The sequence below is a fragment of the Populus alba genome, chromosome 2 (genome assembly GCF_005239225.2).
Source record: "Populus alba chromosome 2, ASM523922v2, whole genome shotgun sequence".
In the NCBI taxonomy this organism is placed as follows: Eukaryota; Viridiplantae; Streptophyta; class Magnoliopsida; order Malpighiales; family Salicaceae; genus Populus; species Populus alba.
In genome coordinates this window covers 10707899-10732416 of record NC_133285.1, presented here as the reverse complement: position 1 = coordinate 10732416, position 24518 = coordinate 10707899, and the positions used below count along the sequence as shown (strand labels likewise).

Genomic DNA, 24518 nt, shown 5'->3' with positions numbered 1-24518 from the left:
TTTTTTTTTTCTATTAATGTCACCGAAAGCAAAACACTTTCCAGTTCTTTCCTTCTCTGAAAACAACAAGATTCAAGAGATATAAATGCCTCATTAATCATCTAGATAAGGGTTCAAAACTTTTATTTCTTAAGATAAATTCATAGATTTCAGAATATTAACCAACTTAAAATTCAAGAACAAATTAAAAAAATTTAAATTTTTTTTGCTTTAAATTAAATTTTTTTATATATATTTTTGAATTATATTGATATACTGATATCAAAAATAATATTTTTTTAAAAAAATTATTACAAATAATAATTCTTTAATATTTTAAAAAATAGCCACTAGTTTAATATCAAACAATCTTACCATGGGCTGTTTGCATTATCTTCTGAATGGTATTTTTGCTCTATCTTTCATCACCTATCTTTTTATAAAATAATATTAATAACAATTATTACCAGTGATAATTCGTAATCTTAAATTATCATTTGGTTGACATGATGAAGTGGAAAAACTATAATTAACTTTTGTAGATGTGGATGACACACGGCTCACAAAAAGAAACGTGCAGAAAAACAAAAGTGATATGACATGCAAAAGGCGCACTCGGACCATGATCGAGATGGTACTAGTCATCATCCTGGACATCTACACCGTTGAATGATTCGATGTCTTTACCTTTATTACATAATCGATGCTATGAAGACATGCTATCCAACAGAATCTCCTCTTCTTTCTCAGTCCTTGCTGCGCTCCACACCAACTCCGCGACCGCATTCTGATCACATGGAAAACGTTATGCCATTCGCTACAGTTAACAGCAGCATAATAAACAAGACATGGCAAGCTAGATTTTCATTCCAGACAAATAAAAACCAGAGCAATCCTCATTCCAGACACGGGAATGAAGTGCAACAACAACCAGTGTCATTCCCTTGAACAGCAATGCATCTTGCCATAGAGGAGCTTGTAAGAAATAGATTCAACTTTCTAAATCATACCTGCTGTTGTTATAGCAGCACAGCTACTATGGAGGCATTTTGCTGCTGATGAAAATATAATTCTTTCTCAAGCAATTTCATATGCTATATACCAACATAAACAGTGTCATCCCATCCTCTAAGGTGGATTACGAACCTCCTTGAGTTTTCATTGTTAACATATAGAAGCAGATTACCCAATAAACCTGGAAATGTCTAGCAGCGGATGATGGAGGCAGAAGATGGGATGTGATACACGCCAAGAAGGTGAATCTTATGTTATCAGTAAATATCAGGGGATACAATATCTACGTACTGTTTGATTCTCACACAAATAGCAAATTTCAACTAAGATAACAGTTTACATGGATGCATGTACCTGGTTTCGTCCTATGCATACAGCGAAAGCCCATTTCTAATCACAAGAATCCAATATTGATACATAAATTACAGCACTTCGAGATATAATAATTAGTCTGATATCATGCCGAAGCATCCTCACGAGCATCTATACTCACAACCTCTCTAACAAGATTCCTGGTTGAGGGCAAACCAGCAACCACATCTCCTTCAATACCACACTCATTTGTTCCCCTTCTAATCTTGAAGTAACCATCCTGTCATTTAAAAAAATTTGTGCTTCAGCATTCAAGAAGAAACATTTTGTGTTCAGTTTATTTAACGTGAGAGTTTTGACAGGAACTTACATCACCCCAGCCTCTATTCCACTGGTTGGCAAGAAGCTGCAAAAGGAGAGTAATTATAATGTCATGGAAAACTAATGGCTATTAAATCTGGGGAAAAAGAGAAAAGCAGTCCCACATACCCAATAAGCTTCCCCGTCTTCAGAAGTTCCCCAGCCAATAAGCTTAACAGCATGGCCTCCCATCATGCCGCCAGTTATGTGCTTGTAGACTCCCGATTTATAATGAGCAAAATCCTGTAAAATGGTGAGCAGTCTATTACACAATCAAATAAGACATAATTCCTATGTTTTCTGTCCTACTGCAATTGCACATAACCAATTTGTAATTATAGGCAGCTTGTGTCTTGCATATATGATTAGTAATAGTAAAAGTAGAGAAGGAGTTCCGTATTTTAAGCAACCAAAGATATCATACCCTCAGAGGTTGTTCCTCCACACAAATAAATAGTTCAAAGTTTCTTCAGAGTATTAAGTTATTCTCAACCACGTCAAAAGTTAAGCGAATGCAAGTAAAAAATAATGAAACAGGCACATTTTCACCTCATAAACAGTGAAGGCCACCTCAACTGGCCCATTCTTATAAATTTCTGCCATGATACTGTCGGGATCAGAATCAATTCTGTACGGCTTGACACCATAGTGCTTTGACTTCTTCCAGAGCTGGTTCTTATTGACACACTTCCGCGCGCACTTTGGCGTGGGATATCCAGGCTCACAACCAGGGTGAGAACAGCCAATATCATCAAAGTATGGATCACACTGCCAGATGAAAAATGTGTTCACCATTGGAATGAGTATATCAGCCATGGTCAGAAGCCATCAGACTAAAGCAATAACATTTTGTAAGACATAAGGTAATGTATATTAGGTATGGCCAAAGAGTGATAACCCTTAATTTTCTATTCAGCAACCATCATTGTTGAAAAAATCTGACTTATTAATGGGCAATGACATAAACTAGTACCTCCTCCGTAACAACACCATGGTGGACAAAGTATCTCCACGCAGAAATCGGATACCCCCCGTTACAACCACTTCCACACAAAAAGCCACAGCATGCTAAGAGATCATTGACTGACAGAGAGATGTTCTGCAATAAAACACTATAATATTTATGATGGACAGTATGAAAAAAGTCAACTTCAATCACAAAACTCGGTTACATACCATGCCATAATGGATACAAAATCGATCAGATAGCGATTCAACAGCACCAAATGCCCAGCAGGATCCACAATGACCCTGGTTTATCAAAGTCCAAACATGATGAAAACCAGTACGAATTATTTATATGATTTGATTAAAGGATAAATAGCAACATAAAGTTACCTGATCTTCAATTTGGAAATTGGTCCGCCATTTGCCATATAAAATAGAGAAGAATCAGCACCATGAAGACAACCATGAAAATTAGAAAGCAAGAAAGAAAATGACCTAGAATTTTTCCAATGGTACTGCACTGTGGCCAAGCTGTTCTGGCATCGAATTCTTCTGGCAATCTCAAGGATTTCGGATGACTTATTACAGGAATTCCCCTCAGCTCCTCTTTTGGTGTTGGTTTGACTCCAAGAAGATACTTGAATTGGGCAACCTGTGCATAAAAGATGAAATATTAGCAATTAAAAAGAAAAACACCTATATCCACCTATATGTAAATAAAAAAAAGAAAAGAAGGAAGGGAAGTCTAAGAACTATATCAATCAATTATATATAAAAAAAAATGTCCTGTCAGTTAAATACTCACAGTGTAATTGGAAAAATGATGGTTCATGGTAGCTTTCCATCCAGCTTTGGGATTTCCATTGACTTTTTTAAGTATTGAATCCTGCATTGTCGAGCAAAACCAAAAGGAGAGAAACATTCAACACAAAAGGACTTCATATAAGACCAGCTAAAGAAAGGAAGTACCTGAAGAATCCTGGAGTTCAGCTTGAGATCGGAGACTGGTTCCACTGCAATAACCTGTAGACAGTCGCATTGCTTAACCAATCCAACACTAAAATAGTAACTTCCGAAATTCAACACATAAAGACGGGACATCCAACAACGGGAGCAAAATACATTAATATCCAGAAAAAAAAAATAGTTCGCAGATTCCAATAAAATAAAAGGCCTCAAGAATATAATCAAAATTGTTCGGTAAGCAAATTGTCATGATGAAGATTTATTTCTTTATTAAAAAAAATCAATCAATTTTAGAAATCGTCTCATCCATCCTCATAATCTTCAGAGATTGAGGTTTGTTTCTCTGCAGGTGAAGATGGTGCGATTTGACATCACAATTTCTGCTTCTTCTTCTTTTTCTTCTTTTTTCTACCTCATTGTTAGGGGATACGGTCATTTGTTGTTGTTGTTTCTATGTAATCGAGAAACACAACTTAAGCTTGATCATATCTATCAGGTTCTCTAACAAGTGTAAAATCTGATATCCACCAAGATTGGAAATATAATTTTGTACAAAGATGAATATTAAAACTGAAAAGAAGATGATCGGGTTTCCCATAATTATTATTATTTTGAGAAAAAAGAAGTTTGTACCTGAGACGGAAAGGTAAAGATGGCACCGATGAGAAGCAACAGCAGAGTGGAAAAGCAGAGACTAGTTTCCATTTGCTCGTCTTCCTCTGTCGTGTCTGGCGAAGGAAGGAGAAGATAGAAATATCCGTCAGTTGTTCGGTGCCGAATAAAGATGGACCATGCGCCCTTGACCCTTCTTTTTGGATCTGGGACGCCAGCACAGATTGATTGAAAAGCCCAAAACCACACACACACTTGTATATATAACCGCTTAAAGTGCACTTGTATAATCCTCTTGAAAAAACTTAGAAAATTAAATTTTTAAAAAAATAATTTTTGCCAGTGTTTGGGCCGTTGTATTACCAAATATTACTTTGTAAGAGTTTTGGCACGTGTTGTAAATTATATTTTTTAAATTTTAAAAAAAAAATTATTAATTTTTTTTTATGTTTTTAGATCTTTATAATGTGCTGATAGCAAAAATAATTTTTTAAAAATTAAAAAAATATTTATTATTTTAATATATTTCTAAGCAAAAAATATTTTAAACCATAATCGCTATTATAATTTCAAACGAATCCTAAAAGATCATGGGGTCAATAGTTTTAATTGAGCTACATGATGAATAACTTCAATTAAGAAAATTTAAATGAGGAATAAAAAACTTTGGTTTTGAAATTTAATATTATTTTTTGTTTTGAAAAAGTAAAGGATGAAAAGATTTTTATTCTTTTATTTAATTTTGGTTTTCAATTTTCATTTATTTATTTATAGATTAATATCTATGCATATGATACCATCTAAATCACTGATCTCTTGAAATAAACTATGTTAATAGACATCTTGCACTGTAAGTAACGTGTTTGAATGGAGAGACAATATACGACCGATAACTAAAAGTACAATATCTCAAGCGGCCAAAATTGAAGTTTATGGACTAATATGACAAGATTTTCAAATCTTGGGTGACCAAGGAGAAGAATCTAAGATCTATTAGTTAGCGATGTTTGTATGGTCCCTCTATTTTCAATTTTATCTTAGTTTGGTCATTATATTATTTTGAGGAAGTTACATTAAGTCTTCTATAGTTTTTATTATTTTTTTGTTTTACTTTTTGTATTTTAAAAATTACACTTTATATTCTAAACTCTAATAGCTTTATAACACTTTCAAAGAATAATTTTTTGGCATGTGCTACTTTGTCAAAAAAAAATTAGCCAGGCATCCTACTATACAAAAATTCTTCATAGACTATATTGATTATGATACGATCCATGCAATTGTTGGACAATCATATTAGGTTTTTGATTTAATATTTTTTAATATGCAGTTTTATTTTAATAAAAATAATTTTTAATTTAACTATAGGATCAAGTTAAATTTTTATTAAAAAATTTCAGAAGTTGTACTTTATTTCAAGTTAGAAATGTAGATTTCAAAAAGACATCACGATATAAAGCATAAAATTGTTTTATGACTTTCGTTATTTGTTTTCATATTATTTGTGAACTTATACAAAGAGAGAATCCATAGATAATGTAGTTTTTGTGTTTATGTTGCATCATATAAAGGTAAGTTTATCTTCTTCTTTTTATTTTAAATTGACTAAAGATAAAATATAATTTCTCAAAACACAGAAAAACAATCAAATTATTGCAGGCTAATTTTCCCTATTATTATTGTTTTGTCCTAATGTCATTCTCCAACTCGTAATTCCTGTAATCATTTGGTCCGTTCATGATGAGCCAAAATAAGAGCGTAGACACTCTGTTATACAACAGGGATACAGTTAGAACAAAAAATAGAAGGATCAAACTATAGCATCTTTCACATATTATTTCAATCAAATTGAGTACTGTTGAAGAAAGCATCCCTCATGCAGCTGAGAGCAAACTATAGCATAATTTATCGCTAAAGCACATGATTCGAACATAAATCACATCAATTTGAAAAGGGATAATCCATGATCACGCCGAAGCATGCTCATGGGCATCGATCTTGGCAACTTCTCTGACAAGGTTCCTGGTTGAAGGCAAACCAGCAACAACATCCTCTTCAATACCACACTCATTTGTTCCTCTTTTGATTTTAAAGTAACCATCCTGTCATTCAAAATGAAATTGCAAGTTAGCGTTTGAGAAAACTTTTATGACAGTAATTCAACACGGAGAGAAATTCTGATCAAAAGAACCTACATCACCCCAGCCTCTATTCCACTGGTTAGCAAGAAGCTGCGACAAAAAGAGAGGACATCATTATACTGATATTATATGAGAAACAATGGACATTGAATCTGGAGAAAGAAATGGTTTTATTAACACATACCCAATAATCCTCCCCGTCATCAGAAGTCCCCCACCCGATAAGCTTAACAGCATGGCCTCCCATGACATCACCTGTTATGTGCTTGTAAACTCCTGATTTGTAATGAGCAAAATCCTGTACAATGGTAAACGGATTATTTCAATTAAATAAGTGTACAAGGTGTATTTCCCAGGAACATCTATCTTCATGCAATTTGCGTATAACTTTTTCTATGGGCATAATTTGCATATACTTGTATGATAAATTAATAATGCATTCGGCACGCATGAATGAAGGTGCAAGTACAGCTAAAAACGAGATTCTTATGAGATCAAGTGTTAGCAAACTCCCACTGATGTTATCCCTGCTTGTCTAAAACTCAGAATTTCTTCAACTTAATAAGCAAGCTATAGTTTAAGCACTGCAAAAGAATCAAGTGCATCAAGTGTCAGCTAAAGAGAATGAACTGAGTTTTTACCTCATAAACAGTGAAGGCCACCTCTACTGGTCCGTTCATGGAAACTTCAGCCATGATGCTGTGGGGATCAGAAGCAATTCTATATGCATTAACACTGAAGTGCTTGGACTCTGCCCAGAGCTTGTTCTTATCAGCACATTTTCTTTCACATTTTGGAGTAGGAAATCCTGGCTCGCAACCAGGGTGAGAACAGCCAATATCATCAAAGTATGGATCACACTGCCAGATGAAATTTTTGATAAAGAACATCATGATAATGGAACAGATTGGGCATGATCAAAATGGGGTGCCCTCTCAGTATCTAGTTAAGCAATCTAAACTAAGAGGAAAGATATCAAGGGTCAAGGTAGTATGCAAAGCTAGAAACTAGTACCTCCTCAGTGACAACACCAGATTGGACAAAGTATCTCCATGCATCAATTGGATAACCCCCATCACAACCATCACCACACATCCAGCCACAGCAAGCTAAGAGGTCATTGACGGATAGAGAGAGGTTCTGCAATAAAAGGACATGTGTGATTATATTGGAACAGCATAATTAGTCAATGTTTTTTGTTCAAATATAAATAACTAACTTGAATCACAAGATTAAGTTACCATGCCATAATGGATGCAAAAACGATCTGATAGCGATTCAACAGCACCAAATGCCCAACAGGATCCACAGTGACCCTGGATTATCAGATTTGAAATGTGTTGAGAACTGGTAAGGTTTATTTAGACAAAAACCAAGAGAAAGAAAGAAAAACATTTTTTTTTACCTGATCTATCATTTTGAAGTTGATCCAGCATTTGCCATACAAAGGAGCAAAGCATCAGCACCTTGAAAATTAAGTAGACAAAAACAGAGAACCATGCAATGCAAACAGGTAGCAACTGACCAAGAATTCTTCCAATGGTGCTACAATGTGGCCAAGCGGTTCTTGCATCAAATTCTTTCGGTAATTTCATGGATTTTGGATGTCTTACTAGAGGAACACCTCTTAGTTCCTTTCCGGGTGTTGGTTTGACTCCAAGAAGGTACTTGAATTCCCCAACCTGTGCAGCAAAGAAACTGGAAATGTTAACTATCAGGAATACAGGATTAGAGTAAACCTAAATATAAATGAACGAAACAATATAAAAGAGGACCTAAAACAATCTGTCTCTCACTCTCCCATGAACCAACAAGAGAAATTATTAGAAAGCACAAGAAAAATACTGAATAATTCCTCAATGACCAAGGTCTTTCCAGATGAACACTCACAGAGTAATTGGAAAATTGAGGGTTCATGGTAGCTTCCCATCCAGCATTGGGATTTTCATTGACCTTCTGAACTATTGAATCCTGAACAATCATAGTGAAAGCACAAGAAACATAAATAATTTGCAAGCAAAAGAATCATTCAAATTGCCAAAGAAAAAAAAAAATCTGCTAAACAAAACACCTGAAGGATCCTAGAATTGAGTTTGAGCTTGGAAACTGGTTCCACCGCAATAACCTGTTGACCAGATTACATTCGATAAATTCAAACTTAGAATAGTAACCTTCAAGAATCAAAACACAAAGAAAGGAAACTAGTTCAAGATAATACTGTGCAATAAACAAACATAACAACCTCCTACTCATTCGTATTCACAAGATCAAATTTTTGTATCGATTCCTCCTTTAAAGATGCTTTTATTACATGTTCTCACTTTTGCATATGTTTGACTAGTAAAGCCCCATGAAACAACTCGAACTAGAAACCAAAAATCAATAGCAGATCTAACCTCTTCATTAACTTAATCGGCGGGTTGAAAATGAAACACTTGCAGAAATATTAATAAAAAAAGTGTCTAGAAGTAAGAGATTATGGAGTTGAAAGCAATCAATCCTCAGACTGAGGCCTAGGTTTGTCCGAGGAAAGACCCGATGACTGTGCAATTAACTAACTATCAAAACTCCGTGTGTCTGTCACTGCTTCATCCATCTGTACTACAACAGATTTCCTTCTCTATTTCCATATAATCCAAAAATAGTAACTTCCACATAATCACTATCGAATTCAAATTTAACATGTTCAAAAGAGTAGTTCAATCAACCGCCAAATTTGGGAATAAAAATCCGAACAGGCACAGATGCATCTCTAGTAGAACATAAAAGGCTGAAACGTAGAAGATCGGATTTTAACATGAAGGAGAAGAGCTTGCGACTGGTAAGCAAGTACCTGAGAGTGGAAGGTAAAGAGAGCAGCGACGAGTAAGAAGAGAGTGCCATGATACAGAGCACTTGCCATTGCCTGCTTGCTGGAGAAGAGAAGAAAATGGAAATACCCACGAAGAAGTAGATAGGTACGTGACAGATGAAGAAAGCCGTGATCACTTTATGAGGGTATGTGGATGACCCTAAATATGGGAGGAAAGGTGAGAGTAAACGAGAGAATGGGAAGGTGGTGAAGAAAGCCAATCGAACTGGGGAAGCAAGGAATCTTTCTTGGCTTTTTGTGCAGCTCGGCTGCGCGCTTATGTCAACAGTGATGGCAAATGCCGTATTAAAATGATTTTTTCTAATTTTTCTAAAAACATTTTTAATATTAGTATATTAAAAAATAAAAAAAAGATTAATTTAAAAAAAAATCAATTTTTTATATAAAAACCCTCATTCCCATAAGGCTCGACGATCGGTGCCCACCGCTTGCAACTTTATCCTTTCCAGTATGGGGACGTCATCTGTTAGTTACAAGTTATGACAGGCTGTGGATGAATCCCATCCCATCTTTTTGTTAATTAATGATGTATTTTAATAATTTTTCTCTCATTCCCGGATAGATAGTGATATTCATTTTAGTTGTATGAGAAGGAAGTTAGTTAGGTGGCTCGCCGTGGGCCATTAGTTAGTTTGGATTTTTTTTTAATGTAAAAAAACAAATATTTAAAAGATGATAAATGAGCAAAAGAAATCCGAAACCTGATTAATAAAATTAGTTAATTTAATAATATAATTATAAAAAAAAATGGTATTAAAAAACAAAAAAAATTAATAACTAATAAAAAATTAAAGGTTTATTAATGTTATGAAAATATACCTTCTAAATATTTTTAAAATATCTAACGATTTTATTTGATAATAAAATAAAAGTTAAATAAAAATTGTATAATCTTAAAAGAAAAATAAAAAAAATCCAAAACTTAATTACCAGCCAAAAAAAATTGAAAGACGAACTGAAAATTAGGGCTTTTCCGCATTTTGTCTTAAAGAGGACCTAAGCTAGACAATGCTTTTCTCTTTAATTAAAAATCAATTTTAAAAAATAACAAAGAAAAAATTATTTAAGTTAGCATGCTAAATTCATGGCCCGATCATAAAATGAAGATAAGCTCGCACAAAAGAAACTAAATAAAACTATGAACGTCAACTTTCAAGCAAACTAAATTATAAAAAGATAAAAAAAATCAATTAAAAAAAATAAAAAAAATCGAGTCAATCAGGGTTAACTTAACTAACCTGTGTGGGTTAGAATATGAAATTGGGATAAACCACAAAAACAAAAGCAGAAAAATCACAAAGTTGAAGGTCCATAACCTAATATTAAATAATGAAATAAAATTTTTTTTAAAAAAAAGGCGTACAAAAAACCAAAGTTAAATTGGATTACTTTCCAAACTTTTATCACGGGCTTTGAGACTAAAATTATTCTATAAAAGGCAAATACTAAAAAATCACAAGGAAAAATCCCTAATCATCCAAAATTCAAAATAAATAGTAATTAAAGAATGAAGACCAAATTGGATACAAAAAACCAATGAAATAAAATATTGAGAGATGAAATTGAGAGAAAAATCAAGAAAATAATTAAACATAGAAAAATAGCAATAAAAAAAATAACAACCAAACTGAATATAAAAATTAAAAGAAATAAAATGATGAAGTGCGAAATTGAAAAACAACAAATCAAGAAAAAGGATTAAAACAAAAAAAAAATAACAATCTAAAGAAAGAGGAACATATTAGATGTAAAAAATTAAATGAAATAAATGTTGAGGAAAATAATTGAAAAAAAAAAATTTAAAAGTCTTAAAAGGAAAGAAATAGAAATCAAAATAACAAGGATTAAAATTGATACAAATACAAATTGAAAGGATATATTTGATTTTCGAAAGTGTTGATATAAAATCCGATATGATAAGAGAAAAAAGATAGGACAAGAAAAAAAATCCATTAAAAATCAATTATATCTTTGTCATAAACACATGCTTGATCTCCAGGAATAGAATGTTGTGAATCTTCTAATATCATTATGGAATATGGCGTTTGATTGCTAAGAAAAGACATATGCATCACCTAAAAAGCACAAGATCCTCTCACTTATTAGGATGTGTGTAGCATGTGCTTCCCACTTTTTATTTTTATTTTTATTTATTTTTGTTAAAAGACTAAAGTGACTCCTATTTAAATTGAGTGTAACTAGAAAATATAATGAAAAGACGAAGATAACCTTGGGTGATTTTTTTTGCTTTTAATGGAAATAAATTCATTTTATTGTGTAATTAAAGCGTTAAAAGACTAAAAAGCTCTTGTACCTCAGTTTTATTTTTTTTAAAAGGATATTTAAGTCATTTTATTATACACCTAAAATGTAAAAAAAATTGATTTATGGCTAATCAACATGATAATGACAAATAAATATCATGAAAAAGACATTTTCCCTAATAGCTTATTAAATGATTTTGTTTGAGATTGGAAAAACCTTTGTTTTACTATGTGAATCTATAGTAAAATATGAGTATGTGCACAATAAATCTCTTATCTCTTAATTTTTTTTTTAACTTAGTTTAACCTAATAGATAAACTTGCTAATCTATCAAATCCAAAACTTTCCTAGATTACAATGCTTTACAAATTAGTTTGGATATTAACTTGATTAAATATAGGTAACTTAAAGGATAAACGCACGATATAATTGACCACCCCAAAATCCAAATGAAAACTAGCAAAGTCAACTCTAAGCAATTGTTTTTTTTTTTTTTAGTTTTTATATAAAATAATATTATTTTATTAAAAAATGAAATGATATCATTACAAGGTTGACATAGATTGACTTGGATTAACCTAACAATCCAATATCCTAGCACTTATGCAAAATGATTAAATCAAAATTAATAAAAATAAATGATTATTATTAAAATTATAAAAATAAAAACACGAGTATTGAATGGGTTAATTGTCAATTGATAAAGAATATGACTAGATAGGCAGCACATATTATCTCATGAATTGGGTTAGATTTTTCTTAAAAAAAAAAAAAGCTCCAATCATGATGATAGTGTTTTTAAAGGAGTAAAAAGGATTCGAAACCCGAGTCATTGAGTCAAGTAGGTTCAATAAGATTAATTAATTTAATAATATGATTATAAAAAAATCAATGACAATAAAAAAATCTTATTCGATAAAAAAACAAAAATTGAATGAGAACTAGATAACCTCAAAAAAAATAATTTAAAAGCTTAATCACCAACAAATCAAACATTAAAAGAAAAATTAAAAACAAAAAAATCGATTTTAAAAAAAGACAAAAAAAACCTGACTCTAATCAACATGTCAAACTTACAACTCATTTGCGAGGCCGACATAACCCTGTACAAAATAAAATGAATAAAACTATAGAGGTCAAATTTATAGCAAACCAAATAATAAAATGCAAAATTAGAAAAATAATCAATTAAAAAAAGCGTTGAAAAAAAACCTAAGTCAACTGAAGCTAACTCAATTAACCCATAACCTAGTATAAGAGATTGAGATAACCTCATAGAAATAAAATAAAAAAAATCATGAAGCTGAAAGTCTAATAACCTAATTTTAAAGGATGAAATTAATTTTTTGTAATTAACCTAAGAAAAATATTAAAGTCAAATCAAGTCAATTTTTTGAAACTCATGATCCATGTTATGAAACTAGGTTACTTTATTGAAGACAAGTCCATAAAAATCACAAAACAAAATTCCCAACCATCCAAAATTAAAAAAAAAAAAAATCAAATAGCAATCGAAATAATAAGAATCAAATTTGGTATAAAAATTAAATAAAATAGAACAATGAGGGATGGAATTGAAAAATAACACAAATCAAGAGAAGAAAAAAAAAATAACGATCGAAAGAATGGAGACCAAATTTGGGATAAAAATTAAATGAAATAATATGATAAGGGATGAGATTGAAAAATAAAATAAATTAATAAAAAAATAATAAAAAAAGAGAGAAGACCAAATTTAATAGAGAAACAAAATTAAAGAAGGCTAAAATTGAAAAACAATTTCAATTCTATAAATTATTTCAAATATAAAAAACATAGACCAAATTCTAAGGAGAATTAAATTGAAGGGCTGATTTGATAAATTGAAGAGTTTGGTGCAGGATTCAAATGATAGAAATAAAAAAAATAGTAAAAAAAGAGAAGAAAAGTCCATCAAACACATTTCAGCACTGTCCTAAAAGCTAGTATTTGGCTAACGGGTGACCACTGCTTGAAAAGTATAGGAACCACTTATGTGTTGAAGTGTGCATGGTACACATTAACTATTTTTTTTTAATAATATTTATAATTATAAATTACTAAATTGCTTCTCAATGCACAATTATAACAAACAACAACAACAATAATAATAATACAAAAAAGCTCTGAAAGATTATTAAATTTTGCTTTTAGAAGTATTTCCAACATTTTATTATTCTTAAGAAATAAATAGACTAAAAAACTTCTGAGTGCTAATTTTTTTTAAAAGGTAATTAAATTATTTTAATATATTAAAAGAAGTGAGAAAGTGAGAAGATCATTTACCTCCACGAAATTGATAAACGAAACATTATAGAAATACTATTTTATCCTCCAATTCTCTTTTCATTGAATGTTATCTAGGAGGACAAACAATGAAATGTCAGTGCGTGCATAGAGCTCTTCTAGTTTTTTTTTTTTTAATCTGTAATTTGTTTATCTTTTACTGGACTGAGAACTTCTATTTGTGAACGGAGGAGCCTATAAAATCAAGCATGATTTTTTAAAAATAATATGTTGATGTTAAAAATGATTTTTAAAAAATAAAAAAATATCATTAACATGTATTTCGACATGAAAAACTATTTAAAAAGCAATCGTTACCATACTACCAAATACGTTCATGAAAGTTTTAGAGGCGTAAGTTCCAATATTGAATGCGGCGTTGTTTTTCCTTGGAAAGTGCATACCTCTGCTAACGTGCAAGCTCTCTGATTTATTATAGAAGGAGAAATATCAGTTCATGAGCATTTTCCCTCTTTGTAGGCGCTTTGCTAGAACGACAAAGCTTCTGGAGAAAGAAACTGGAAAGAAGGAACGAGAAAACTTCTGGACAAAGAAACTGGAAAGCAGGAAATATCAAGAAACTATACTCTCAAAACCATCAATCATCATATTAGGAGACTAGTGGGTTTCTAAGCAAATTCCCAACACGCAAGACGGACTAAAATTTTCCAGTTCAACATTCATTGCCATCGATAACCAAGCCTGTATTATTTCAGTTAATTTAAAAGCACTAATCTTCTGTCATATTTGTTAGGTATTGCCCTAGATGAGTCGCGAGACTGCTGTCAAGCCTCGCATAATTGCTTCAGTGCCTTGTCATATGATATGAACCCCATGAACCAGAACTCATGACCATCCTTTGTTACAATCTGGATGTACTTTTCGGAATGGTTCGCTCTGTTTGAAGAAGGATTCACTGCTCTCAATCGATCAAGCTGCACCACAACCTACAGATATACATGTTGTGACAGTTGAACAATATCAGAAAATACTATCTGTAAAAGGAGAATCCATCAGCTGCTTGCTAAAACTTTGAATCAAAATTATTAAGAACGGGCAACCAAATAAGAGGGCCCAGTTCAAAGTGCTCAAACAATTGTTAAAGCCTTGCAAAGAAATAGCTGTTGGGTGAGTTCAAAATTAATCATTTCTCGATTTCAAGTAGTCAACGAAACTTGTAATGATTTTGAATCGCGACGTGAGAGTTTTGTTTAAGGCTACTCAAGTAGTAGGACATGGAAAAACTCATGTTTTTCTCAAAATTTAACAGCTTAGATTGCAGAAATGAGACACCGATTAGCGAGTGCATTGCTAAGAAATGAAGTAGATGGTAATACCTTGTAATACATCCATTGCTGCTGTCCTGTGGAGGAATAATAACAGAAGGGATACTCGCTGCAAAAGGCCACCTTTTTGGAGGATACATAAAGCGTCCCGATCACAGGTCCAGTTGAAGTCGATATATAGCAAGCATATGCATTCAAGAGCTTCTCTCCGGGCAAGACCTCAAATGTCTGCTGGAACACCTTATCATGCCCTCCTTCAGCAAGTACCTTTGTCCCTTGAGCAATCCTTGCAATCGCTGCATCGGCTAGGCTAGGACTAACCTTGACTGTTGTTTTCAGAAAACAAGATTACATATTATAATCTAAACGACAGCATCCATAATTGAGAATTAGAACCAAGTAATTTGCATTACACAATAAATTGTGGCTTTTATATTTTTGGCATGGTTCTCAAAGCCAAGACATTCTATCTATTCCCTCTGTTTCCCTTTTTCTCTTCTTATTAGTCTATGTTTTTCCTCGTAGCCATTCTATGAAGACATGCCTCAACATCCAACTATCCTCACAATTCCAGAAAAAAATAAAACGAAGTTAAGAAGAGGGTTCCTCCACTTGATTTCTCGACAAAGGCCAAAAAAGCATCTTAATTTTGCAGTCAAGAACAAGCTACCTTGTCGGCTCAGCTTATATTTGATCCTATCTACAAAAGACCAGGTGAAGGATCAGCTAAGCGATCCACCCATTAATCACCGTGCTTAAGTGCTTGATTGTAAGCAGTTGGGAAATTAAAAACAAAAACAATTTACCTGGAAAAAATAACCAAGGGAACGTTCTTGTAGAAAAGAAGGAACAGAGAATATGATAACAGAGTTGCTGCTGTGGAATTTGCGGTGTAATCTTTATTATGTAATGTGTCATATATATATACAACGCAGCAGCAGAGGCGTGAGTAGAAGTGGAATAGAAGTCTATGATTACAAAGGAAACTAACAATCTAACTGTCAATATTTATCTTATAAGGACTGTTTATCTTTTTCCTAAAAGCATTGGTATAATTAATCCTTTACGTATCAGATAACTGTTGCTAACTAATCGGCTAATATTCAGCCTTCTTCCAATACTCCCCCTCAAGCTGGATCAAGGGGATTAATTGATCCAAGCTTGGACAACAGTCGGTGAAAATGAGCAGAGGTCAAGGATTTTGTGAACACATCAGCAAGTTGATCATGGCTGCGGACGTAATGAGTTTGGATAATCTGAGACTGAACTTGTTGACGAATAAAATGGCAATCAACTTCAATGTGTTTTGTTCTTTCGTGAAACACAGGATTGGCTGCAATATGCATGGCAGCTTGGTTGTCACAAAACAAGGTCATAGGGATGCTACTTGGAAAACCCAGTTCAGATAGGAGACCTTTAAGCCAAATTAACTCACAAGCAGCTGATGCCATGGCACGGTATTCAGCTTCGGCACTAGAACGTGCAATGACATGTTGTTTCTTGCTACGCCAAGAGACAAGATTACCACCAACAAACATACAATAGCCAGTGGTTGACTTGCGATCAATAGCATTGCCAGCCCAATCTGAATCACTGTATCCGGTTATCTGAGTGTGATCGTTTTTGGCCATGACAATTCCACGTCCAATAGAACCCTTCAGATAGCGTAGGATGCGCTTGACAATACTCAGATGGAAAGTAGTAGGTGCATGCATGAATTGGCTAACAAGGCTAACTGCGTAGGCTATATCAGGTCGCGTAATGGTAAGGTAAATGAGCTTACCCACAAGATGCTGGTAGTGATTAATGGATTGAAGGGGTTCACTATTTTTGGCAAGCTGCAATTTACTGTCCAATGGAGTAGGGGCAGGCTTGGCATCCATCATCTCAGCATCTTTGAGTAAATCAAGAACATACTTGCGTTGATTAAGAAATAATCCTTTATGAGAAGCTGCCATTTCTATTCCAAGAAAATACTTCAATCTGCCAAGATCTGTAATTGAAAAGTGATGTTGTAAGGTGGCTTTGAGGCGTGATATAGCCTCACTGTTATTTCCTGAAATAATAAGATCATCAACGTAGATAAGAACCACCAATGTTTCCTTAGGTCCAAGATGAACAAATAAGGATGAATCCACATTACTTCTTTTGAAATTAAGCTCTTCAAGAACAGCACTTAATTGAGCATGCCAAGCACGTGAAGACTGCTTCAAACCATAAAGTGATTTGTGAAGTCGGCACGCTAAGGTAGGATCTGAAGCTTGAGGGTGGCCAGGAGGCAATTTCATGTAGACTTCTTCCTCAAGGTTCCCATGCAAGAAGGCATTTTTTTACGTCCATCTGACACATTAACCATCCTTTGTTTACGGCAACTGATAATAAAAACACGAACAGTGTTCATCTTTGCAACAGGAGCAAAGGTTTCCTTGTAATCCACTCCAAAGGTTTGAGTAAATCCCTGAGCTACAAGACGTGCCTTATGTCTGTCAATGGTGCCATCAGATTTAAACTTTGTTTTATACACCCATCGGCTGCCAACAACATGTTTTCCTTTGGGAAGTTTGACAATACTCCAGGTTTGATTCTGAGCAAGAGCTAGGAGTTCATCATTCATGGCATGTTTCCATTCATCTTGAGTATTAGCTTCCTGAAAATTTCGTGGCTCTTGAACATTAGATATAGCAGAAAGATATGCAGTATGATCAGGGGAGAGTTGTTCATATGTAAGGGAATTTGAAATAGGATGTCTTGCTGCAAATGTGACAAAATCTTGCATTTTAATTGGCGGAGCACGATTACGAACTGGATTTTTACGAGTCTGTGGCAAAGGAATAACATGAGTCTCCAATTCAGATTGCTTATTTAGGGAATCACCCTCAAGATTAGCCATAATAGGATTAGCAACCCTTGTGCTAGAAGAAGGTCCTGTAGTAGACACAGGGATACTGCTATCGGGATTTGCATTGGGTTCAGAGTCTTCATGATCTTTTTCAGATTCTGAAATAATTTGACCGAAGCTCTCTGTACCTGAGGGCTCATCAATGGTTGATGATGGGGTGTTGCTAGTCGCGGGAGGTAAGATTGAGGGAGATACCGTGTCTGCAGGAGCTGGATATGGAAGAGGAAAAATATCTTTTGAAGATGTCTCCTGATTTTTCTCATCATAGTATGGAATAGTTTCTTCAAATTGAACATCTCTTGATATGAATAGTTTCCGGGAATGAGGGTGATAGCATTTATATCCCTTCTTGGTTGAAGAATATCCCAGGAAAATACACTTAGCGGCCCTTGCGTCAAGTTTATCACGATTTGAAGCCTGAATATGCACAAAAACATGTGCAACCGAACACCTTTAAATGTGATATATCAGGTGATTGTTTCTGCAAAACTTCAAGTGGTGATTTAAAAAACAACACTCGGCTAGGTAGCCGATTAATAATATATGCAGCAGATAATACTCCTTGAGACCAAAAAGTTTTGGGAACATGCATTTGTATCATCAAGGCTCGAGTTTTTTTCTAGCAGATCTCTATTTTTGCGTTCAGCTACCCCATTTTGTTGGGGTGTACCAACACAGCTAGACTGATGTAAAATGCCATGAGAAGCTAGATACTGTGTCATTTTTTGAGACATGTATTCGGTGCCATTATCAGATCTAAGAATTTTAAGTTTCTTAGAAAATTGAGTTATGACTAGCATATGAAAATCCTTAAAAACATCAATAACCTCACTTTTGAATTTTAAAAGATATATCCATGTTACACGAGAAAAATCATCAACGAAAGTAACAAAATACTTGTAGCCATCAAAGGATTCAATAGTTGGTCCCCAAACATCAGAGTGTACAAGTTCAAACATCTCATTTGCTCTAGACATAGAGGGTGAAAAGGGCAGTCTGGTGGATTTTGATAGATGACATGTATCACAAGTGATGTTTCTAGCATCTAGACTGGGCATTAATTTTGTAAGAACATTCTCGGAAGGATGGGCTAAACGTTGATGCCATAAAACTTGATCCTGACTAAGGGAAGAAAGAGCAGAAATTTGAGGACGTTTAGAATCATTTGAAAAATAATAAAGCCCTTGAAAAAAGAAACCTTCACCAATCATCCTCTCGGTGGCGCGGTCCTGAAAAAGAACTCGGTGAGAATCAAATATAACACGACAATTTAGTGTTTTGGTGACCTTGCCAATGGAAAGCAATTGGAATGGAAAAGATGGAACATATAAAACCAAAGACTCAATATTTTCAGAGAGCAACTTAATTTTCCCTTTACCTTCGACAGGGACATGTTTTCCATTTGCAACAGAAATATGCGTTGGAGTAGTGATTTTTTCGAAAAGGTGTAAGCTAGTCATTTTTATTTGTTATGTGATCAGAGGCACCCGAATCAATGACCCAAAAATTATGTACAGTACTAGCAACTAAAGCAGTTTTAAAAGCAGTCAAAATACCTTCTAAATTCTCTTGGGATAGATGATCAGAGTTTGCCAGGAAACCAGCAAACTTACCAAGAATAGCTGTAGAATCAGAATTGCTTGAGGCTGTCAAGCTAGCATCACCCTTTTCCTTAAGATAATTGGCAAAATCATTAAGAAGAGCAGACGGGTTGGTAGAAAAGTTCACTACATTACTTGGAGAAGAATCATCAGTAGAGCGAGCAGCAATGTGAGCTTTATATCCATAACCCTTTTGAAGCCCCTTTTCCTTTTCAAAGTCAGGTTTTAATTCTGGATGAAGAATCCAACACCGCCCGATTGTGTGTCCAAGATTATGACAATGAGTGCACTTCAAATCTGGTCGTTTTCCTTTGTAAGATTTATTACTTTTCATCTGTCTGGTAACTGCGTATGCACGGGTTTCTGGCAAGGTGATTCTTGGCTCTGGATTCATGATTTTTCTGCGAGCTTCCTCTCGCTGTATTGTAGCACATACATTTGCAAGGGATGGAAGATCAGAGTTCATTAGAATTCGACTTCGAAGGTCTTCATAATCTGGACCAAGACTGGATAGTAATTGGAATATCTTGTCTTCCTCATCTCGTTTTTTCAATACTGCAATATCAACAGTAAGAGGTCGATATAATGCAAGTTCACTCCACATACCTTTTAGAATTCCAAGTAGTTGCACATAAGTCTTGCCATCTTGCTGCAGATTAGCAAGATCTCTTTTGATTTGAAAAACACGAGCTGCATTGTTTTGATTTCCATACATCTCCTTCACAGCCTCCCATAGGTCCATTGAAGATTCTGAATAACTAAAAATTTCAGCAATATTATTCTCCATAGAATTAAGTAACCAAGACATGACAAGTTGATCCTTGCATTGCCATGCTTCATAGTTCTGCGAGGAAGGGTCAGGGGTCTTGATATGGCCATTAACATAGCCAAGTTTGGACCTTCCACCAAGAGCAATTGTTACAGCTCTTGACCAAGGAAGATAGTTGAGTTCATTCAACAAAACTGAACCAAGACGTTGGTTTGTATTACTTTGTTCTCCTTCTGATGTGTTAGAATATATGTTGATGTCATCAGCACCAATATATTTAGAAGAGTCTTCCATAGAAAACTTTAAGTGAAATGCAGGTCAATCGAAACCTGCTCTGATACCATGTAGAAAAGAAGGAACAGAGAATATGATAACAGAGTTGCTGCTGTGGAATTTGCGGTGTAATCTTTATTATGTAATGTGTCATATATATATACAACGCAGCAGCAGAGGCGTGAGTAGAAGTGGAATAGAAGTCTATGATTACAAAGGAAACTAACAATCTAACTGTCAATATTTATCTTATAAGGACTGTTTATCTTTTTCCTAAAAGCATTGGTATAATTAATCCTTTACGTATCAGATAACTGTTGCTAACTAATCGGCTAATATTCAGCCTTCTTCCAATAGTTCTCCTACTTATTTATCTGTTTACATCAGACAAGCTCACAGTGATTGAAGGTAACATGAAGAGGGGAAAGGAAAACTCACGGTGATGCCAGATATTATCAGCATAAACCTCTGCTTTCCTAGTGGCAAGCTCAACCGTTTTCCCACACCGATTCAAAGCATCACGTATCTTCCCCGTCGATCCTGAAAGAAAGCATACCAAAATATAATATAAACAATTTAGATTACAAGTAAAAACAAACACCATAAAGGCATTCATGAACTCTAAACTCGAGATCAGACTTACTGTTGCCATTTGTCCCGTATCCATTAGTAGTAGCCGGAGGAACAGTCGCGGACTGGAGGTAAGGATTGTTGTTGCTGTAGTCCATGTTGTGTTGAGGATGCGGATGGGGATTCACTGTGTTGCCTCGGTGTTGCAGTGGTGTATAAATTATAAGGCAGCGAGACAGGTTCCTCACTTTTCCTCTCCACCGCCCAAACGTCACTTCAGTTTTAGCTCCACGCCATTATTCTCGATGGGAACATGCATGGTCGGCCGATTTATTATAGTCCGCCTGTAAATATAATAACAGTAAACCGAATACAGTTATTCTTCCTGTCTTGGGTCAAAGTCGTTGGCTTTAGGAACATGAACTCAGTCGGACAGAATTATGATAATAGCGATGGTATCTTTTTTCGGCAAAAGCCAGTGTGAAAATGAAATTATGCTCTTGCTTCTTGGTTGTGGAGCGAGTTGAAATTCGGTTGACTCGATTCATCTTCGGGGGATATTGTTCTTAAGCTGTAAATGTGATCCTATCGAATTTATTCGCATAATCATGAACGGAATATATGTTAATTAATTATATTGTGAAGAGGGAAGCTTTCGGTTGGATAAGCTTGTGATGACATTGTTGAGAAAGGATTCGTATTTCTACTTGGTCTAGGATCTCTGAATACAGAGAATTAAGCTCTTATTCGTGTCACCAAGTAATGAAAACTACAGTTACTTTACCTAACAAAAAAATATATTATCAGAGAAAAATATATACATGATAACTTTGATTTCACACATGAAAAAAAATTCAGAAAAGTATCTGCTAAAACTTGCCAATAAAAAAAATATACTCCACCTAATAAAAAAATGTTTTAGAAGATTTGGTTCTAGCAATCTGCATATTGCTTCATTAAAAAATATATTCTCAAATTATATGTAGACATGTATATACATGGCAAAAGAAATATAGAAAAAAACAATTTTAAGTTTAAGTCGATCAATATAGGGATAAAGGTTGTTAAAATCACGATTTGACTCATAAAATCGTATAATTTTACAAGCTAATATAGATTTAATGAGCTAAATCGTTTATAAAACTCAAAATAGGTAAAATTAGATGAAATCACATAAAATCACGATTTCACCATCAATTTAATAATTACATCACATAAAATAAAATTGCGATTGCTATTACAGTATCCAGCAACTATTAGCATTTCTTATTGCTATTACAAAACAAAAGCAAAAATTGCAAAATCATGATTCTTTCATACTTTCAATGTTCAACTTTTATAAATAAATTGAAATTGAAATCCCTAAATTTCTAAATCTTCAGTCTTTTTAATTTTTTTCTTTTAGCCTTTCACGGTCCAACAATCAACCACCACTAATAGCCTTTTTCTTTTTTATTTTCCATCGTCAATGGTGTCCTCTTCTTTTTTTATTTGCTAGATAAAAAAAGAATTTATATTTAAAATTCTTATTTGAGTAGTTAATTAAAATCCTTATTGAACTAACATTTAAAATCCTTTGTTGGAATAGGTGCTTAGTAGGTTAAATACTCGAGTGTTTGTGTTTTTAACAATTGGATTTCAATAATTTCTAATTAACTAGTTAGATTAGGATTATATATACATTTTCTTTTTTAATGTAGGAAATATTTCACTATCTCGACAATCCCTCCTTATGATAACCTATATTTCAAAATAAATAATTTCTTCTTTTTAACACAATATATCTTCTTGCTGGCTAAAGTATTTATTACTCGGTGCATCTAGCTTATTTATCCAATTATAATTTTTTTAGACAGATCAGAGTCTGTTCATACATTTGGATAAATAATGAACTAATCTTAACATTTCCTTCACATTGTTGATCTAGTCGGTCAATATTCATTTAGCCCATGGAGGCTATTAAGAAGAGAGTTGACATTGCTATATATTGTAAAAAAAAATCAATTAATTCAATAACTTAAGTTGTTAAATGAGATTTCAAGATATAATTTCTATTATTATCTAACACACTTCTCAAATGAAAGCTATTTGGGCTTAAAACTTGCACGAGTTCATATTGTCTAGTTTTTAATTTTTATCAAATAAACAGAAATGATAAGATTTGAACTTGTGATTACATAGTTATCAAAGTTCTGATATCATGCATGTTAAAGAATCATTTTAATCCAATTACTTAAAATATTAAATAAAATCTCATAATATAATTTATATTATTTTCTAACATGTATTATGTGTAAACTTGCTGCTGTTTTAAGTCTTTTCTACTGCTCCTGAAAAAAGCATGCACAACAGAAACAAAACTCTCTTTATAGCAGTGAAAATCATAGCAACCTTCAAGAACGAGTCAGCCTTCTTCAAATGTAACAACAACAGAAAAACACAGCAACAAGAATTTCAAAACGCAGCATCGGCAATTCCAAAATATAATAGAAATTCCGGCAGTAGGAGTCACATAAAACAATAATCTCCACGCCAGCAGAGCGCCTTCTGTGTAGCAAGAAAAAAACAACAGCATTGGTGCATCAAAGTCCCTTTTAAGACAACAATTCAACCTTTAAAACATAACGGTAATAGGTACCTTCTATATCAATAGATAAACTTTCAATATCGGCAAAAAACAACCTTCAATTCTCTCTTTACAATGACAACAATAACTCCGATAAAAATAATTAAATCATGACTTCCTGGTGGTCATTATGATCATTAGAGAATGTTAATGACAAATCCTTTAAGGTGCAAGGAGTGTTGAAAAGTCATTTTTAAAGGAATACTTGATCGATCATTTGGAACAAAATTACGATTGTGCGAAAAAGAAAAATGGAAGGGCAAAGATTAAATATTTAAAAACAAAAAATTATCTTTTTCAATTAATTCAATGGATCAATTTTAGAAACCTTTCTTTGCAAAGACATCTATAAGGATATTTGAGATTTCATGAAAAAGATGTATTAAAATACTATTAAGGGTATGTTTGAAATTATAATAGCTTTTATAGTTGTGATTTGAAAAAAGTAATTTTTAGTTGAGATTGATTTAGTAAAATATATGTTTGGTTAAGAATTTTTTTCAAATTAAGGTTATAAAATAACTAAAAAAGACATATATTAATATTAATGGTTTTTAATTGAAATATTGTAGATTTAACTACTGTTATTATATCATGAAATAAACGATACTTTTTATAAAGTATTTTTTTATTGTTTCATTAAACTACCTGTAATTTCATTACGTATGAAATTTATATGGTAAGAACTACAGTTTTCATGGTTTCCCGAGCATGCAACAAT

At 33.4% G+C, this 24518-nt stretch overlaps 3 protein-coding genes across 5 annotated transcripts; all 3 read right to left on the bottom strand.

Moving 5' to 3' along the window:
- Positions 1-1218: 1218 nt before the first annotated feature.
- On the bottom strand, positions 1219-4419 carry LOC118044462 (cathepsin B-like protease 2). Of its 2 annotated transcripts, XM_035052747.2 has the most exons (11): positions 4213-4419; positions 3583-3636; positions 3419-3499; positions 3109-3265; positions 3004-3008; positions 2842-2916; positions 2639-2764; positions 2215-2433; positions 1795-1908; positions 1676-1711; positions 1219-1585 (listed from the first exon to the last, which is right to left on the bottom strand). In XM_035052747.2, exons 1-11 carry the CDS (start codon positions 4282-4284, stop codon positions 1451-1453), a joined length of 1074 nt encoding a protein of 357 aa, XP_034908638.1. In that variant the 5' UTR covers positions 4285-4419; the 3' UTR covers positions 1219-1450. The 2 variants fall into 2 exon arrangements, with proteins under 2 accessions (XP_034908638.1, XP_073263877.1); XM_073407776.1 differs by lacking the exon at positions 3004-3008 and having other exon boundaries at positions 2842-2920; positions 3057-3265.
- Positions 4420-5995: 1576 nt separating this feature from the next.
- Positions 5996-9455, bottom strand: LOC118044461 (cathepsin B-like protease 3). Of its 2 annotated transcripts, XM_035052746.2 has the most exons (11): positions 9166-9454; positions 8404-8457; positions 8223-8303; positions 7858-8014; positions 7738-7742; positions 7574-7648; positions 7347-7472; positions 6974-7192; positions 6517-6630; positions 6387-6422; positions 5996-6293 (listed from the first exon to the last, which is right to left on the bottom strand). In XM_035052746.2, exons 1-11 carry the CDS (start codon positions 9232-9234, stop codon positions 6159-6161), a joined length of 1071 nt encoding a protein of 356 aa, XP_034908637.1. In that variant the 5' UTR covers positions 9235-9454; the 3' UTR covers positions 5996-6158. The 2 variants fall into 2 exon arrangements, with proteins under 2 accessions (XP_034908637.1, XP_073263700.1); XM_073407599.1 differs by lacking the exon at positions 7738-7742 and having other exon boundaries at positions 7799-8014; positions 9166-9455.
- A 4907-nt stretch (positions 9456-14362) lies between these two features.
- On the bottom strand, positions 14363-21721 carry LOC118044426 (GEM-like protein 1). Its single transcript, XM_073407598.1, has 4 exons — positions 21245-21721; positions 21040-21141; positions 15111-15385; positions 14363-14720 (listed from the first exon to the last, which is right to left on the bottom strand). Exons 1-4 carry the CDS (start codon positions 21327-21329, stop codon positions 14559-14561), a joined length of 624 nt encoding a protein of 207 aa, XP_073263699.1. The 5' UTR covers positions 21330-21721; the 3' UTR covers positions 14363-14558.
- Positions 21722-24518: the final 2797 nt, after the last annotated feature.

Coding starts and splice junctions, on each gene's coding strand:
- LOC118044462 (XM_073407776.1), bottom strand. CDS start 4,284: ATGGAAACTAGTCTCTGCTTTTCCACTCTGCTGTTGCTTCTCATCGGT. Junction 3,637..4,212: donor TCTTTACCTTTCCGTCTCAG/GTACAAACTTCT, acceptor GACTGTCTACAG/GTTATTGCAGTGGAACCAGT. Junction 1,909..2,214: donor TGGCCTTCACTGTTTATGAG/GTGAAAATGTGC, acceptor ACCATTTTACAG/GATTTTGCTCATTATAAATC.
- LOC118044461 (XM_073407599.1), bottom strand. CDS start 9,234: ATGGCAAGTGCTCTGTATCATGGCACTCTCTTCTTACTCGTCGCTGCT. Junction 8,458..9,165: donor TCTTTACCTTCCACTCTCAG/GTACTTGCTTAC, acceptor TCTGGTCAACAG/GTTATTGCGGTGGAACCAGT. Junction 8,015..8,222: donor CTCAATTTTCCAATTACTCT/GTGAGTGTTCAT, acceptor TTTGCTGCACAG/GTTGGGGAATTCAAGTACCT.
- LOC118044426 (XM_073407598.1), bottom strand. CDS start 21,329: ATGGACTACAGCAACAACAATCCTTACCTCCAGTCCGCGACTGTTCCT. Junction 15,386..21,039: donor TGATAATATCTGGCATCACC/GTGAGTTTTCCT, acceptor TGAAAACAACAG/TCAAGGTTAGTCCTAGCCTA. Junction 14,721..15,110: donor AGCAATGGATGTATTACAAG/GTATTACCATCT, acceptor GTATATCTGTAG/GTTGTGGTGCAGCTTGATCG.